The 19,803-nt window shown below is 37.7% G+C and overlaps 1 protein-coding gene across 1 annotated transcript in view; it reads right to left on the reverse strand.

The window, feature by feature from the left end:
- The window catches only part of CNTN3 (contactin 3), a 99,695-nt gene that overhangs the window by 32,604 nt on the left and 47,288 nt on the right, over positions 1-19,803 (reverse strand). Inside the window, exons 3-6 of the mRNA XM_071756330.1 lie at positions 19,058-19,153; positions 5,965-6,168; positions 5,537-5,639; positions 4,405-4,589 (exon numbers count right to left, since the gene is read on the reverse strand). Coding sequence (XP_071612431.1) covers positions 4,405-4,589; positions 5,537-5,639; positions 5,965-6,168; positions 19,058-19,153 — 588 coding nt within the window. The remainder of the gene's footprint in view (positions 1-4,404; positions 4,590-5,536; positions 5,640-5,964; positions 6,169-19,057; positions 19,154-19,803) is intronic.

Below are 19,803 nucleotides of genomic sequence, written 5' to 3' on the forward strand. Positions count from 1 at the left end.
ACTCAGTTATCTTTTTTTCTTTTTTTTCTTTTTTTTTTTTTTTAGTGGCTACAATCACCCTTTTCTTCCAGCTAATTAGGCCAGGCAGAACTTCCTGAAGAAAACAAGAAAACAACTAAGGCACCATTCTAAGAAAACATTCTAAGACACCTCTGTAAGTCACAAGGAAAGGAAGAACCTTTTTTTAGGTTAAGAAACCCTTCACTATGGGTTCTGGGGGTCGAAGTGAATAAATCCAACTGCAATGGGTGACTGGGATGGAGATCTTGGAAGCAGTGGCTTCTACTCTGGGTCTTCCAGAACAGTTCCCACCTGGAGCTTGCATGTTAAGATCCAGTCTGATCACAGTCCTGTCTTTGAAAATTACTGTATGAAAGCTGGGTTGGAAATCTCCTTTGAAAATACCTCTGGATAGCTCAGCAGCTGGGAAATAAATCAGAGTCAAAAGAAATTTTTTTGAACTATGGAAACTGGGGGTAAAAAAAAAAAACACCAAACCAAAACCAAGCAGGAAAGGTAACCTTCTTTTTTCTAGGTAGTACATCTGGGAGTCAGGCTATGACATTCATACTGATGCTGACAGCAATGATGAACCTTATTTTATCTCAAAACTCCAAATGACTTCAAACATGAATAATTTTTTTTCTGATAAAACAACAGGACCTATAAAAGCATCTAACACATCCCTGAAGATGTCCATGATTGATTCCATTCAAAAATAAAAATGCTCACAAGCAAGAGGCAAGTGCTACATCACAGGGAAAGTTTTAGTATGTGAAGAAAGATGAAAAAATTGTCTTTGAAGCAAGGCAATTAAATTATTAGACAGAATCAACAATTAAACTCTAGGTTGATCAAACTCAGCAGCTCCTTGGTATTATTTAGTCATTTATAGTTTTTAGTTAATGAAGACATCTCCAGGATAGAGTCAGGATATCAGGCAAAAGGTTTAATCAGTGAATGTCTTCCATATAGATGAAAAATGGAGCTTTGGAAAAAAATTGGTGGTACATGATTACCAAAATAATTAACAAAATATCCAAATTTTTTATACACTTATGTGGACTGCATGTATTAGCAGGAGATCTGCTTCTTCTGGGACAGACAACCACTGCACAAGAAAAGGAGAAGAGCAGCAGAATTTTTTTCCCTGTTGAACATTTTACCATGGTACCACCAAGCAATGAGCTCCATAAAAGCAGAATGTGCTAATTAAGAATATATTTTTTCCAAGGAATCTTTAACTACTTCCTTTGTGTCTCTCTACCATGTTACATGTTTAATTGCATCTTAAAATAGAAAAATTTAATTTTTTCCTCTCTTCTCATTTTTCCACACCATGAAAAACCTGCATGAATCCTTTCTTATCCTATTTTCTCCTTATGGAAGGGGCCAGTAGTGATGATGAATTAATATAAAGTGAAAGAAAATTATTTATATATTCATGTTTTATATTAAATCAAAGCTAGATAATCTTGTCCTATTTTTAGCACATTCCAAAATTCCCTGAGGAGAAAAACAAATGCTGGAACTGTACAAATGACAATAAACTGAGCATTTGATGTTGGGCTTTTTTTGAGAAAATCCATCATGAGGAAAAAGGAAGATTAATAGTCTGTTAGTAATACTAGGAAAGAACCCAGAATAGCTGGTTTAGAGTATCTATTTTAATTATCAACTTCAGCTAGGGGTTGAGAGTTATGTATCAAACCCACAATGAATTTTTAAAAAAACAGACCAATTTTATTTTTCATTAAAAGAGTTACATATGTGCACAGAATTTCTTCACCAACCATTTCCAAGCATTCTTGAGCAAGTGACTATGGACATGGTTAAAGTTCCAGTGCTTTGTGGTTCCAAGATAGCATAGAAAATATGTTTGTTTGGTGGTCGTGGGGTTTTTTTGTTTGGTATTTGGTTTTTTTTTAATCAAACCATTTATGCACTGAAAAACACATTTCAGATTTAACAGTTTCAGCTCATGAAACAAATCAGGAGAGTGAGAAAGCTTTGCTTCAGAGCAGAGCAATGAAATGGTTCACACTTCTGTTTAGGACTGGCTTTATGCTTCACTTACAAAGAATCTTGAAAATCTGCTAAGAAAACCCTATTTTTCAGTGGCAGGGAAATTTTTAATCTAGTTTTTATCCTCTGAAGATTTAATTTTCTCACTGTTTCACTATGACAACCTTGGCAAATGTTAACCCCAATTCTTCTATTACTCTTTTTTTTGGCTAAGCCAGAAAAATGCTTTGTTCTACTAAGGAGAAGGGGAAAAAAATAAAAATAAATATATAGTTATTTGTCCATTTCTAATGTTTATATTTTTCTATATTAGAGTAGCAGACACACCTTACACTCTACCAATAAAGTGCTTTAACAGCATCCAGTATCTCCCAAAATTACCACAGCTACTTCCTGGCAGATGGGTATTTTTAATTCTAAGTCTTGAGTATGTTGCATAAATTTCCCCCAAATCCTCATCTGCTTTTAGAACAACTTCCTTAAATATTGATCTTTTATTGGAAGACTGAGTGGCATATGGTTCCATTTCTTTTCCAGACAGATTTCTGAGCCTTGATACCAGGCCCAGCAGTGAGCCATGAGAAGATATTTCAGTTACAGAACATTATTAAAACTACAAACAGAATTAAAATCCTCCAAATTATCAAAAAGTGTTAAAATGATCCTATCTGGAACGCAAACTTGTTGACATTCTCTCTGCAACAACAAAGCAAGTGACAAAATAAGAAAAATTGCTTAAATCTCCTTAATTCTGCAGAATGGGTTTCATTAAGCAGAGCAAATGAAATGGAACAGCTGGAGTGCCATTAATGCCATTACAGGTCTCATTATTCTTCTTAGGCTAAACATCCATATTAAGGATGAATCTAATATGGGCAGACTTTTATACTGGGATATGAACTCTTTTTGAGGCTTCCAATCCCTCTCAGGATGTGTAATGGAAATGTTTACACTGATTTTACTTGTCAGAAAACTATACCTTGCTTGCTTTTATTGATTAGCAACATTTTTTTCTTTTTCATCTCTGTGTCATTTAATGAGCAAAACAGAACTTGGGAAGCAGGTCAAATATGTCAAGGTTATTCACTCTTGTAATTACATTACAAGGACTAATGAACACATCTTTATTTTGTATGTAGTTTACACTGATCTGCCTTACAACTGCCCTGATTTAAAACTGGAGTAAGAACCCTGAGCCAAAGCAATGGAGAAACCACAGCTTGTTCCAAACCTCCAAGAAGAGAATAAAAATCCCTTTATAAAATCAGAGGCATAGGGCTGAGTTTGGGATGACAGAAGACACTGCCAGATGGAGCATCTTAGATCTTTTGCCCCATGTTATTCATAGGATTTCTCAAAAAGTCATAATTACAACTACCATATGGGAAATTCAGGTTGCTCAAAGCCCCTCATCCAAGCTGGAGTATTTCCAATGGTGGGGTATAATAATTTTAAAGTTGAGAAGTCTCTTTTTCCCCTCATAAAATCTGTTGTGCCTTAAACTAAAATCTTCATAGCCTAAGATCTACCTTGCAGCTTCTTGTACAGGAGTAGTAACTGGAAAGATCATTTGCCCAGAGTTGCACAGTAGCTGTGCTCTGTGGGGTTTTTTATACAACTTGAAAAAAAAAAAAAAGAAAAAAAATCTCTGCTCAGTTATTACTACATGAGAAATAGCATTCCAAAGCTGTCTGCAACACTCTTTAAATTGCCATTTACCTAAAGAAAATTATATTTGCTGAGATCTGGCTTTAACAAAAATTGTCAATTACCACTTTGTTGCAAATCACTCCAGCTTTAAACCACCACCAATGTGCTTTGCTGATATTCATTTCACTCTACAGCCTTAAATTCACAAGAGACTCTGTCTGTTTTCCAGCTATTAAATTTCATATTATTTCATTTCCCATGCTAGATTATATTGTCTCATTTATTTACTCATTTAAAAATAAAATTGGCTGTTTTGAAAGAAAAGGATTGACAATATCCATCAGTAATCTTTTCCTAAAGCAAGACAAAATTTGCATTTCCTGTAAATGTGAGGCCTAAATGATCCCCCAAATAAATCCAATTGACTGAAAAATCTAAGGTTTCACCAATGGACCAATAAGAACTGTAAAAAAAAAAAGGTCTTTCCATCACAGGAAAATAAGCACAAGCACTTTCTGCAGCACTCTCAGCAACCCTTTTGAGCCTGGACATTTATTAGAAATGTTATGCAAAAAAACCTGGCACACAAGTTCTCATTCTCTGCAAGTAGTTAAGATGCCATGGATTTTTAAACACAAATGCTGTGTGGGATTGCAGAAGCTGTAAATCCCAAAGTACCCTTGAGCAGTTTATATTTCATGTGTAAAGAAAGGAGAGGAAGTTTCCTACCATAGTAAGTGAGACGTCCTCTTGCAATGTTTTTCCCTCTGGAGTTTTCAGTAATACATTCATACAGCCCTGCATCCTCTTGCTGGAAATTTGGTATTTCAATCAATCCATTGGATTTCCTCAGCTTGATTTTACTTGGGAATGGCATACCATCAGTTCTTCTCCAGTTAATCTGAGGTACGGGGCTAAAAAAAAGAAAATAATGGGATTTTAAGCAGTTCTGCCTGAAATAGTGGATTGGCAAAATTAGATATTTAACTAACGTACAATAAAACACAGAACTGACTAAAAGCTTGTGTGGAAGGGGTATTCATACTGTGTGTGACATGATCAGACACTGTGACAACTGATCTGCATGTCCCATTCTGTTCCATACACTATCAAATTTTCCCTTATCTGTCTGAATGCCCAGTGACTGGAAAAATTCCTGTAAATCACCCCTGGCTTTCCTTGAAGATGAGTGAGATTTACCAGTGACTTCCAGGCAAGTCTTTTTGAAATTCCCATCCTGGAACAGTCATTTATCCTCCAATTTTAAATCTTTCCCTCACCTAGCTGGGCAACCACAGCAAGAGGATGTGATTAACTTATCAATCTGGCACTTAAAATTATGAACAGCTGACACAGCTCTCTGCAAGTAAACTGCAAAGTGGTGAGTAAATACATTTACAGAAATGTAAATGGTTTGGGAGATCATTTTTGAAAGAGGAAATACATCAATGGCGTGTGAAATATCATTCAGAAGAGCAATGTGGTTTAATCTTTAATTCAGCCATAAAGGGAGAGCAAACTATGAAAGCTTCAGGTATATTCACCAGCACAATTCAGACAAAATTCTCTCTGACTTCAACAACAGTTCCTTCCACACAGAGAAAGCAGAGTTAGGTCAAAGGATATGTGCAAAACTGCACTGATCTTATTCAAGATAATTGGAAATGCAAACTAAATTCCTATGCTGCTGAGATACATCAATTCTAAACAAAACCCCAAAATTACTCCAAAGGCCCTTTGCCCTCTTATTATTCCAAGGCAATAATTGTGATGATGAGAACAGGGCCTTTGGAAAACAAGTGCCAGGACAATGAACCCTCCTGGACTTCAACTTTCAGCACAGGGGAAGCAAAAAACTTACTTTCCTAGAGCAAAGCATTCGAGCTTCACAGTGGAGCCTTTAGCTGCAGGAAGGGTCTCAGGAAACTGAACTTCTATTTTGGGTTCATATTCTCCCATCACACCTACAGGAGGCAATTAGAAACAGGTCATTTTTTTTAAGCCTTGTTTATTTCTTTAGCACTAAATCACGTTAAGTCCAAACTTTTTTTTTTTTTTTTTTTTTTTTTTTTTTGTAATCTCATCTCTCACATTGCATTTAGAAAGAGAAGAAGGATCTGCCAGTGAAATCACTGCCAGCAGGAGAGGAAGAGGAGAACACAACACAAAATTTTTTCTCTTCTTGCAAAGCAACCAATATTCTGAGCATGCCCAGACGGTTTTGGCATAAGAGTCAAAAATGGCCAAGTAAAGGTGTTATTTTTTCCCAATGCAGAAGGGAGGTGATACCATCTGTCCGGAGCACCAGAGGAGTTGGAGACCCAAGAACTTGGGTGTTGGTGAGGGTGCTGGTGACAACACAGGTGTAGTTTCCAACATCTGAGGGCTCCACCTTGGCTATGTAGAGGTGCCCAGTCTCTTGGGAGACAAAACGCCGCCTGTCCTCTTGTACAAACGATGGGTACTCGTTGAAGATCCAAGCAAATGACAAATCTAAGTGGTAAATAAGAAAAGTGAAACTGTTTGAGAGGAATTTGCAAGTTTTTCTGTCTTCAAAAAGCAGTTTATTTTATTATTGCATTGTGTTTTCAACACTGTATTGGATACGATGCTGCAGAAGCAGAGAGACAACGGTGGAGGGAAATAAAGTGAAAAAGGTGACAGAAATAAGTAAAACAAACAGAAAAAAAGCAAAACTAACCATTTGCCCACCAGTCAGATCTCCTACAGCAGAAAGGTGAAAGGAATTCAAAGCAGTTTATCCAGGGATAATTTTAACTACTTTTTTTTTAAGACTTAATATGCATGGGAAGAGGATTAGACAGCAAAAATGAGACCAAACTTTGCCAAAATGGAAACAATATTCATAAACTCAGCTATATACTTAGCAGATAGGAACAGCACAGGTGTATGCAAGTAAAAAGAATGTCAAAAGCAACATAAACCCCCAGCAGGGCTCACCACAAGGCAAAACCATGTTTTTCATATAAATTTCCAATAAATCTCCATTCAAAAAGCTCTGTATGGACTCAAAATACCCTTCATTACCATTCAGTGTGGTCACTTGAAAGGAAAACTCCAATTCCAAAGGTAGATATTTGGCATAAATTGTATTTATTTTTTTTTTCTGAGCTCTGTGTGTCCCATTTTAATTGGCAAAATCCCCTCCCTGTGTGAGGCCAGGTGCATCTCTCATTCATATCCTCCAGAACCAAAGGAAATTAATTTTTAATGGCTTTCCAGGCAAGAAATAATTTTTCGCCCAAGTGCCGCTTAGCTGAAAGTTTATAAAAAGATTACAGCTCCTGCAAGTGCTAATTAGAGACAATTATAACTTGATTGACCTGCCTTCATGTCACAATATCATGTAGAATTTGCAGTGCCCCTACAAAGTGGAGAGCATCCCTTTTTGCAGAGGTTTAATTGAGAAGGGGATAAATTTGGATGCAGCCATGAAGGGGAGAGCAGGAGAACATTTCCACACCCCTCCTCCTGGAGCTTCAATACACACCCAGGGGAATAATTTAACACAAGGGTTAAATTTAACACCCAGGGATGATTTAACACAAGGTAAGATTGTGAAGATTAAAAAAAAAAATTTCTAATAAATGAAATTATTAAAATATTTATGGACCGGTTAATGCAAAGAAGGCATCAAATTAAACGGCTGATCATAATTGAGTTTTATTTTCTTCTATCAATATTTAAACTCCTTCCATTAACATAATCTTGCAGTGTATGAACAATTAACAATTTCAGGGCTTTTCTCAAGTGGTATAGCTGGAAATATTTTATTGTTGAAAACAGCCATCTGTGCTTCTGGACTCACAGTGTCTCCTCATGGGAAACCACAGCTTGCTCTAGAAGTGCTTTTAGCATCAGGTGGCATTAATTGATGATAAGAAATGCCCAGATTTGCCAAGATAAGAGAAAACAGTCAGTGCAGAGGCAAGGACAACCCCATGACCTGTCTTGACTTCAGCCAGACTTTTGAGATGTGCCACAACAACCTCATCAGGCAAGACTGAGAATATCCATAGAATCTTCAAAAAAATCTCTGTAGAGTCTTCAAAAAATCCCTGTTCAGCCACTCCTCCCTCCTACAATAAAAGCACCAAGATGAGGGGCACTGGGGTTGCTGGAGGATTGGGCTCATTGCTCACCAGCAGTGGCCAGGAAGGGAGGTGGGCACCATTCTGGCTGTGCTCTGGTCACCTCTAAACCAAAAATAATGTTGCTAAATGGGAATGATCAGAAAATAAAGTGTAATTCCTTTTTAACAAAGCAGTTGGATGAAGGCAGTGACCACAAGGCTGAGGGAAAGGCTGTAGCCTGATTTAAGGATCAACTCAGGAACTGGAAGAAAATTTACATTTTTTGCTCTACATCAAACTCAGACATCCACAAGGCAGAAAGGTGTGGGAAGCCAGACTTTATTGGTTCTGGTATTTATTGAGCTACTTATTTCCTGTACTTCAATTTTATTCTTAAAGAAAAATAGCAACAAAGACAATAAAGAGAAAAAACACATTATTCAAAACATTCAAAGGAGATGGATAGATTTGGATACACAGCAGGGAAATAAGCAGCTTGATTTCATTCTTATTATATTGGGTTAAACTCATAGAAATCAGTCATTATAATTATGGAAGACACACAAAGTGTATTCCAGTTTAATTGGCTCCTTCAGCAGCCTATGAATAAGCACTCCTGGAAACCCAATTCCCCCTTCACCAGATATTTTCATCAACTCTCTTAAAAAAGGGAGCAGGGTGTTTTTTTACCAGTGCCCAACAGCCATATCTCATTTTATATTTATTATACTTTAGAAAATTGTATTCTTATTTTAAGAAAAAAAAAAAATCATGTTGAACAACTTGTTCTGTGATTTATTATGTTTACACCATTTGCCTGGTGCTGATCCTAGGGCACCTCCAGGGACATAAACTCACTCCCTTTCTGTCAATTACAAGTTCTCACTTGATTTTCTGTTATAAATGGAAGTAATATGTCTCTCCTGGGCTTCCTTGGAGATCTAAGCCTTTGCTTTCCAATGCATTTTTTTCTTCACTTGGCAACCTTACATGGATAAGGTATTGGAAATTACAGTTATTACTCAATTTTTATTTGTTTACTACATCTCGGTTGGTTTGTCCTCTTTATTTTGTATTATTTGATTATTATTTACCACGTAGCCTACAAGCCCCAACACACAGCACACTTCTGTTCTTCCAGGCACTTTGTGCCTCTAAGAGTTCAATTAAAAATTGATTATAAAAATTGCCTCTTGGTTTATAACTTAAATTTTTACAAGATTCAACAATTAAATCAGTAGGGACTTCGGTGACAGCCTCAGAAACTGCATCATCAGTTCCTGGGTAAATTTAGTGTTGCTAAAGGAATATGAGGGGATTAAACCCCACATTTTTAGTGGTTTTTAATTGGGGTCCAAGTTACCACTTTAGCTCCTTTACATGGGTGGGAAATTGTGGTTTTCAATCATGCTGCACATTTCCTGTAAGAGAGGCTGCAACCTATCAGTGGGAGACCACAGAGCAGAATCAGGACTAGTTTATTTCTTGCAAACAGAAGTTAAGGGAAAACAGGAGTGGTGGGAATGGATGATGCAGGAAGCCAGCAAAAATTTGAAAAAATAAATAGGGCATGTAGATCTATGACTGAAAGGAAAAGGATAGTTCATAAAGTTTATTTTATGCACTCAGTGCACAAATTTTGAAGGTTTCCTGTGCTCATCATCCCCAGCAACTTTTGCTGCTTTTGTTCTAGACCACTGATCCTATAGAGCTGCTTAATGTGTACCTTGCAAGCCCTGTAGTGCACACCTCAATTTCTAAATTTAGATTTCTAAAACAGCCAAAAGCAAATGAAGTCAATGACTTTGTTCTGAAACAGATTTAGAGTTCTTATGTTCCAAAATGAGTGGATTTCAGCAAGTGAAGTGGAAGGGAAACAGCTGGGTTTGACTGAACAATGTCTTACCCATTTTATTAAAAAAAAAAAAGAAGGTTCACTTCAGTAATTAATACCCAAAACTATTATTTCTTATTAGCTCTCTAATTTCTATTACTAGTTCTCTAATTCAGATTATTTTCTCTGGTATTTTCTCTCTTCCACTGGCACTCCAGCTAACCCAGAGGATGGGATATGGCTCTTAAAAATTTGTTTGCAAGAAAGTAATCAGGCAGAATTTAGCAATGACAGAAACTGCAATTAAAATACTTGGAAATTCCTACCAACCAGCTATTTTGAATTATCTACCTCAGAGTTAAAAGCAATGGAAAAGTAACACTGATTTTGAGAGGATAATGACAGGTTCCATAATTAAGGAAGGAACCAATTAGCTCATCATTTGGCCCAGTTTCAGCTCAAACTGTGCAGAAATGACAGAAAATGGAGCAAAAGCATCACTCAGGAAGGAATAAGCTCTCACAGCACAGACCCAAGGAGATTCTGTGGTTTTGTGGGGCAGTCAGACAGAAATGTGAGTTTTGTCCCCACACAGAGCTCAGCTCTGTCCCAGCTCTCCCTGGGAACCCCAAATTTCTTGGAATTAGGAATTGAGTCTGCATGAGGTGAAGTGCATTAAAATCCCAGAGGATGCTCCTAACCAAGCCATAAAGCATCCTGAGCTCACTGCAGCTTCATCCCAGGAGGATTCCACTGGGATGGGTTCAGGTTTGCTGACCTGAGGATGGGAGTGCCCCCAGGGCTAGAAACCATTTTACCTTCCATCCACTGCCTTCAAACTTCTCATCCCTGCTTTGCCATCCTCACTTGGGGAAATTCCTACTCAATTTTTTTTTTTTTTTTTTTTTTTTTTTTGTGCAAGCCAGCACAACCAGCTGCAAGGGTATTCTTGGGGCAAGGCATTTATCTGCCATAAAATAAATAGCAAATTTCAGATTTTGTCTGTGTGGTTTTTTGTTTTGTGGGTTTTTTCCCCCAAATGTTAAAGGTTTTATTAGAAATAAAAATCTTACATACTGCAGTCCTAAAATAAGGTGTTTACCTAGTGGGAGGTGTCCAAAGGGGCTGGAACTAGATGATCTTTAAGATCCCTTCCAACCCAAACCAGTCTGGGATTCTATGACTTTATGTACCCCAGCATATACATAAATTGGATATTATAATGTCTTTAGGTGCCACTATCAAAAATTGTATCAATTTGACAAAGAAAATAGAATATAACTGGAAACACACTGAAATACATCTCAGGGGCTTAGGGTATAATTTTGAGCACATTAAATGCCCAGAAACTGAGAAACTGTATTAAGTGTGTTCAGCTGGGAAAAACAAAATCCAACTCAGGCTGCATTTCCAAGGGGGATCCTGAATGCTTTGCATGGAAGTAGTTAGAGCACTAATAATGCAAAAGCCTTGAGCTGCAGTCCCACCTCAGTCTCTATATAAATTGTAAGGTAGCAAGTTCACTTCTTAAAATGTTTCTTACCTAGAGGTTAGTTTTGTAATTGTCATTATTTCTATAACAGAGCTTGAATTGTGGTCACCAGCAGTAAGGTGAGAGAATGAATAACTGGTTTAAATACATGTAAACCTATTTATTTCCCCAACCTGGAGAGAAAAAAAAAAAGTGTGGGCATCTATAAATGCTTCTGAATTTCCCCCCCCCCCCCCCAAACTCTTTAGAAAAACTCCTTCCTTTTCCAAGAAGCTATTTTGTATAAAATGTAAATTGCATGACAGAAATTTGAGTCAGCTACAAAAAAAAAAAAAAAAAAAAAAAAAAAAAAAAAAAAAAAAAAAAAAAAAAAAAAAAAGAGAACATATCCTGAAGAAACTCAGGGCATTCCAGAGTATAATGGAAACACTCTGATTTGAAACTAATGCATACCATTAATCCTTCTGGCATACAAGGTGAATTACTTTGGAGATAAGATATAAAGGATCAATTTTCAGCATGCTGTGCAGGTAATTAGGCATTCAACTTCTGTGGGGGGAATAGCTCAAAACAACAAGAGCAGGGTGAGAGAGACCTGTGCAATATCTTGCAATTTCAATCCACACCTTTAAGGAGAATATTGAAATGTTTTAGACTTAAGTAGGAACCTTGCAGTTTCAGCTATCACCCAATTTTCCTTTTAAGTTGAATATGGTTAAGAGTCCCCCCCATTTTAGTGAGAGTTTTAGTGAGCCAGAATGATGCAAGAAATAAAGAAATAAATTTTGCAATTTCTTTGCCATAGCTGCTGCATAAATTATATTTTTCTCTGTTTCTCCTGCCCCAAAAATGCAGTGGGCAAGTAGTAGTTGCACTCAGTAGTTGGTCCCCAGCTGTCCCAGGTGACAAAGCTCCAGTGATGCAAAACACCCCACTGAAGGTCATCTGTAGGGTTTTTTTAAGTCTCTCCAAACTGTATTAAAAGCAAAGCACTCCATTGTAATTAAAATGTAAACACTTCTAAGCTTATCCTTGGCAAACACAGATGTTCAAGGCTGGCAGCATTATTTCCTTATTAATACCACAAAAAAAAAAAAACCAACAAGTTAACTACATTTCCAAGCAGCACATCTGCTGGAGGAGCAGCTCAGCATCACAGCTCTGCCTCCTCCCTGCTTTTTTCCCCCTTTTTTTCTCCTGTCACACTTGGGGTTTGACCATGAAGTGTTCAGTTTCAAACCCACCACGACCCTGTAAGATCCAAGTGCTGCTGAGCTGGCAGGTTAAATGTTCCCTGGTGCTCCACAGGAAGCCCAGATGCTAATGGGGGCAAGCCTAGCAAAATGCTTTTCCACATTTGGGTTCCAGTGCTGAATAAAAACCCAATTACGTTCCCCCTGTAGCTGTGCAGGATGATGGATTAGTTTCTCTTTATCACATTTCAAACTAATTGTTTCAGACTAGCTGTGTCATTCAAACTCTACCAGCTCCCATCAAATTGCTCCTGCTCCAGAACTATGCAGAAAAGTAAGAAACTGCTTTAGGAAGCAATATTTAAATACATAACCATTAGGCACATCCATTTCAAATGACAAATTGTTCTTTTAATCACCTCCTCAGAACTTTCTATGTAATTGCTCAGAGCATTCCTAACAACTCTGTTGTGCTTTTTCAATAGTTGAAACTATTTTAAATTGCTTCCTGCCTATAATAATTTTGAGGATAGTTTAAGATGATAGTTTCAGCTTATTACTCAACTCAACCACATCTGATTTTGTCTGAATGTTAACTATTAGTGAGATAAACTGAAGCAAACTCATGGAAACACCCAAATCTAAATTTTAAAAGGAATGTACTAATGTTTCTAGGCAGAAGGAGTAATTAATGACAAATTTCATTTGGTAGTCTTGGGCTCATTTAGAAGACACTCAGTAAAATCCTGTAAAAAACCAAAAATTGCTTCCAGGACTCCTGTTAAGAGTGTAATGATCAGCTCTGACTGGGGGCTGGGACTGCAGCCATCTCCCTCCTGTCTCCTCCTGATCAATTACCCTCTCTCTAAGGAAAAACCCAAATATTTTAGTACAGAAGATAATAAAGAGCTGGAGGAGAAAAACCCCACAGTAACAATTTAGGGATAAAAATAATCTTGGTAAAGGGCCAAAGCCAGTTGTTTACTCCCATTTTCTCCTCTTTTTCCCAGGGCATGTCTGAGTTGGGGCTGGCGGAGTGAAAAGGCTCAACCTGAACTTTTTTTCTAACTGATTTTGTTCTACCTAATTTATCTCCCTCATTCTTTCCCTCCCCTTTTTCCAACACATTCCCAGCAAGCACAGACTCCCATTAATACAATCCTGTCCCATATTGCTTCCTCTTTCAGTTTCTTTAGGCTGAGGATAAAGGGCTCACAAGATCAGGTATCAGCACATCCCATCATCTTTCCAGATCTTTCCAGGTCCTTCTGGACCACAGACATTTTACTGATGAAGCCTTTACCCAGCATTGGTCCCACCAAAGTCTGCTTTGCTCTTTGCTCTCTCCAGCACCAGCCCATGTTATTTATTTTTCTACTACAGGTCCTAAAATCTTTGTGTAGCTTTAGTGGAAACCAAGAGTACTGCAGCCAGCAGGAGCTGATCTTGAGCAAAACTCCTCCTTGGGCTTTAGGTGAAATTACATCCCTCACTACAGAGAGGTTCTGACATGCTCTCTCACCTCACTGATGGAAAAGAATGAACTAGCTTTAAAATACTGAGATTTAAAAATCCTGGTTTGTTCCCTGACTTGTATACTTAAAAAAAAAAAAAAAAAAAAAAAAAAAAAAAAAAAAAAATATATATATATATATATATATATATATATATATATATATATATGTGGAGGATTGAAGGCTAGAATCTTTCCTTAAATAGAATGATAAAAAGCTGCAATCTTTCCCTAATCATTTAGCAATGGGTATTCAAGATGTAGTGCAGGATTTACAAGAGCCAATATTCTCATAAATATCACAGCTCCCAGATGTTTCCAGGCTTTATGGTCTGCTGACTCCCTGGCTCTGCTAAGCCTTCCTTCACCATCTAGATACCTCTCTTAGAAACCAAGACTTACAAAAGGAAGGCAAACCCAAATATCTAAGAAATAATAAGAGAAATACTAATACATCCCTGTGTTTGGTGCCACTGATGTACTAAATCAAACATGGAATTAACTGAGTTCAGAAGAACTTGGAAGAGTGATACCTCACTGGTCCATCTTCTCCCTTCCCAAACTGGAATCATGAATCTTTCATTAAAAATTTTCTTAGGGTAGCAATACACCTCTAGTCTAGCTTAAAAACATGGTAGCTGCAAATGTTGCACAAAAATATAAATAAGGAGATACTAATTTTAGTCTGGTTTACTTCAGCCTGGAACACAGCTCTGTCAAAAGAAGAAGTGCTTCAGAAAGACAGAATTTGATAAAGTGCAGGACAGACAGTGCAAAACACTTTTTTTTTTTCCTGCCAGTGAAAATAATGCTTTGACAGATAGAAATCACTGTAAAATCCAGCTGTGAAGATGTACTATTGTCCCTCCCATGGACAAATATAAGTGTCTCTGGGGTACCATTTGATTTCAAACTGTCAGCTGAAATTTGTGCAGATGATGATGATGGCACCAGCAGGACTACTGAGAAATATATTTTTAAATAAAAATACCATTTCTCCTTGGCAGATTGAGAACAGCTCGAGAACACTATGGAACCATTTTTAAGGTCATTGCTTTTGCAATACTCAAAATGCTGCTCTCCTTAGGATGCGTTTTCCTGCAAAAAGCTCAGACTGTGGCTACTGCAAGGATGAGTTATTGCTCGTGCCCAGGTGAGCACAACCTGCAACAACAGCAAAAGGCAGAGATGCAAAACCAGGATGCTTCCCACCTCCTGAAAACACACTGAAGGGCAGCAGAAAAGAAACTGTATTCTTGAGGTCTATCAAGTTTGGTTTTGATTTGTTTTAAGGCTATGAAATGCCCTCAAAGCCAAATAAAAGTAAAGTCAACTCAATTTACAGTTCCCTGAAAACCAGCACGTTAATATTCAAGAGCTGTGGAAAAGAAATAATCAAAGCATCAAAAGAATTCTGGCATCTGAGATACTTCCCATGCCATGTTATTCATGAAGCACATGCTGGAACTTGCAGGTCTCCAAGTGGCAATGCAAGAGACACGAGCAAAAATCTGCAAGTCTAAATACTAATTTGCAACAGACATGACATTATTCACTGAAACATTTGTCATACCAAGCAGTGAGCAATAAATTGGAATCTATTTTTCCATGATCTAATGTAATTTCCTATCCGCCTGTCACAACTTTAAAATAATAAGCTATAAGCTAAATTGATCCCTATCCTTCAAACACAGTCTCATTTATTGATTAAGTCTACATCTATCAGGGCAAGGCAGCAAGATGAAGGACATTCTTGCTCCTCTATTTATGTCAAAATAATCTTTGGCATACTGCATGAAATGGAAATACATCTCACAGGAGGCTAATCATGAATAGAAGTAGAATTTCCTTGCGATTTCCAAGCAAGAGCAAGGTTCTTGCCATTTACTTGAGTTCTCATGGGTTATGGTCACATCCCACACAGTAACAAGATAACAGGGGATGTATCTGTCAATGGAAAAATAATGCCTAGTTTTTCCAGGCAAGCCTAGATTCTTTGAAAAATTTGGGAAAAAAAAAAAAAAAAATGAAGCAAATCTTTACTTCCTACCATTAAAAATCATCTTTTTCCTCTGCTTAGGAAGCAGCCCTGAAACCACCAGAGGCAACGTAACTTCACTGCTTCCTCTTCTCCCAAAGAACAGAATATACTTCATAAATTAGTAACACCTTCTGGCATCCAAAAATCAGTGTTAGATTAGTAAAACCACCTGTACTAAACAGATAAAAATCACAATGATCTAACAAAGAGGACTGATAGCTGAAGACAAGCAACGTGATAATCAAGATACACATTAACTAATATCAGAATGTAAAACCCTGAAGGAATCTGCAGATTTGCTTTTCTTGGGGCTTTGTCACTCTTTAGGTACTTTAGGTTTTTGGAACAAAATCAATAGTAGAGAAAAATCACTTTTAGATCTCCATATGTCTGGTCTTTTCCATTCTGCCAAGAATGGCAAGAAAAAAATTAGCACTGCATGAATGTTTTTCAACCAGCTGAGTGCTACGTGTGTCCAATATCAAGTTTTGTGTTTTGAAATGTTGGTTATATTGACAGCCTTGAAACAACACCCCTAGCAGTAACATCATAAAAAGTTCTAATGGCTGGAGAGAGGTCAGGAGAATTTCATGGTTATAACAACTGAAAGAGAGAGCAGAAGATCTACATAAATCAATTTTAGATGTAATTTTTAGCCCTTGAGTGCGTGGGGGAGATGATTTACTTATCTGTGCTAAAACCAAGGTATTTTAACAGGTTCCCTGCAACAGAATTAAAATTATATACAGAAGTATGGTCATGCAGAATGATGACAGATAACATCTTAATTATCCAAAAAATCACTGCTCAATTATAATGCAGCTTACATTATAAACCATTACACTATAAAAACAGATGAATAAAATATTAGAGGGAAAGTCTTCATACACAAAACCAGTCATTTAATTGAGATTCAGTAAATCTTAAGCAGGACTGCTAAAAAAGGGCATGGCAAAAAAGGGAAAACGTGCTAACTCTGGAGAAAATATTGGGGTGGTTTGGTAATCCAGCTCATTTGATGTCAAACACAGAACTGATCTGTGCACCCTCAGCTGGAAATACTGAGATAAAAGAGAAGCTCAGCAGATGAGCCAATGCATGGGGTTAAATGGAATTCCATTGTTGGATTAAATTGCAGATGCCCATAACCTGATGGAACTGGAATTGCAAACTGCAAAAGGACAAAAGTACTGTTAAATGCATGCATAATTTGCTCCCCATTGAAAGGGGAGTTGCATATTATTTATGTAAATATCTGTGGTTAAGATAAGCAAAGAAAAAAAATAATCTAACAAATAGTAGAAGGGAAGCAATTTCCTTTTTCCATACTATGGGAACTGGTTTTTCTTTTGGGATGAGCATTGGTTTCTATTGTAACTGGGATGCTCTACATGGAGGAATAATCACAATTTAATCAAGTCTTTTTCTTGAAGGCTTCTCACAGAGAATGTAAGAAATAAAAGCAAATCTCCATCAAGCCAGCAAGAACCTAAACATTGCACAACAGGGCAGAACACAAAAGAACAGTATTTTGGGGGCTAAAAAGGGGAAAAAGACCCAAGGCATTTGAGAAGATTTTTAGCATTAGTGTTGTCTGAAATCGACAGCTCAGTACAACAAATAAAGAATCAAATTTAAAAAAAAAAAAAAAATTAGATCACTGATTTGGGAAGGGCTGAATAACCCTCAGAAGCCTCAGCCCAGGTCAGCTGTTCTTAAACCATCTCTGCTATTCCCAGCTACTTCTGCTGAAAGGACAGATATTTTATCTAAGGCTTCCTGGCCAGCCCTGCAGACACTGTGCCCTTGGTGCCACTCTGCTGTATCTTTATTTTAGTGATGAAAGAAGAATCATCATTTCCACCTTGCTCCATGTCTCCTGAAAACTTGAATAGTTCATTCCCCAACTCTCAAACAAACCCAAGGATTTTAAACAATTCTGGTACCAATTCTCAGTCCTATTTGATAATTCAGGGAACACTCAGCTTTGGTTTTTTTGCATGAATATCACAATTAGTGTGTGGGATGCCAACCTCATCCCATCTGCTGACTGCAAAAGGAATTCTCACCTTGTCCACGTGTTGATTTTTACCACCATTCTCAGCAGCACGAGCCTGTTTTGCAACACCTCAAAGTTAAACATTGCAGAGTTGTAGTGTTTGGCAACCAAAGCACCTCTGGCTCTACAGCCATGCTCAGGATGCAAGCATAGGGAATGTCTGGAGTAATTCAGACTTTAGACTGCATATAGAAGCAGAATTTAATCATTCTAATTCTTATAGATAGCTGGGAGGATGACCTATTTTCTCTGCAGTTGAAAAGACAAAGCTGTTGTAAGGCTATAAAGATGATTTAAGAGTGTGTATCAGTTTAGAGAGAGAAAAATTCTGCAAGCTCAGACAGTTGTAAAATTGCCACTTTATGGCTGTGTCTGCTTGCACTCTGCCAAATCTAAGAGTCCACAATACCTATATTATTGTATCAAATTTTCAGCTTGTATTACCTTGTCTTTGCAATCAAATCTAATGTTGAACATCACAGCCCTTTAATAACGAGACTCCATATCAATTAAAAACAAATAAACCCATTTCTTTCCCAATATTACTTGAGGCTCAATAGCAATTAGTCAAAGACTGAAGATGCAGAATGAATGATAAACCATGCAACTCTTGGCTCACCAAGAACCCACGGATCCAGTTTTCTCCCTCCCCTTGAGACAGTATTTTAAATTTTGCCAGCATCATTACATCATGTGCTGTCAAATGCCCTGACTGCAAGAAAACAGATACTACAATAATTAAAGACAAAAAAATCTACTCTTTTATTGCCTAGTCACAGAGAAAACTTGATTCATCGAGGCTCAGCAATTGTGAAATTGGGCAGAATTTAACTCCAAAGATACTCAATTAATTACTGGAAATATCATAAAAATCAGACATGTTAAGTGCACAGAAATTGCTAGGCACTAGAAGGGCATTTAAAGATAGAAGTAAATCCTCTTAAGCACTTCCCTGCCCCCTCTTTTGGTTTTTCTCGCTCTGTCTCCATATTAACTTCAGAAAGCAGAGTTTATTCTCACTCTTCCTCAAGGATCCCTTCTCCCTATTAACTTCAGAAAGCAGAGCTTATTCCCACTCTTCCTGAAGGATTCCCCCTCCCATACTTACAGGGAGACACTCCCAGGGGCTGAGCTTGGGATGGATCAGGTCCCTTACCTCCTGCCCGGGGGGTTGATCCGCAGAGCAGCACCACTCCCTGGCCCTCTCGAACCGACACGGCGCTCCTCATTTTTGTCCTGGAGTTTTCAACATCTGTTTTTGTTTTTTTATTAAAAAAAGAAAGAGGAGTTGGGTATTAGGAAACGGGCAAATTGGAAAGGTTAAACACACAGAGAGTTTTGAGGTCTCAAAGGCTGGAATCGCATCTCTCGGCGATGTGGTGCGCAACAAAGTTCAGCGATTTCAGTGGGTCCCTTGTGAAAGAAGTGGCTGCTCCACGTGAGGGAGGGGGACAGAATTAGGACTGAAGTGAACTCATTTGCAAGAATATAATTAAACAGATCCTACAGCTAATTTATGCTGGGTTTATGCTACCCTAAATTTTCATAACCAAAAAGGAGACTTAAAAATAGGCCCTTAAGCTGCTGTTTCTGCTGAAATGAAAGCTGTGATGAAAATAGCATCATGATCCTAGTGAGTTCCTTTAACCAACCTTAAAATAATGCTAACACCACAACTATTCAGGCAACAGAATTCTTTTCAGTTAGAAAGAAACCCCTCAACCATCTCCCTGGAGCAGAATCCCTCAGTGCCATCACTAAGCTCCAGCACAAGGCAAGAACTTGGTACCTTGGGGTGCTGACCCACTGCCCTGCTCTGCCTGGCTGCAGCTCTGTCATGTCTTTAAGCTGTGAAAGAAGGGAAAGAAATGCTACCAAAATAATAGTTTTAATTAACTTTCC

The sequence above is a fragment of the Heliangelus exortis genome, chromosome 12 (assembly GCF_036169615.1).
Source record: "Heliangelus exortis chromosome 12, bHelExo1.hap1, whole genome shotgun sequence".
NCBI lineage: Eukaryota > Metazoa > Chordata > Aves > Apodiformes > Trochilidae > Heliangelus > Heliangelus exortis.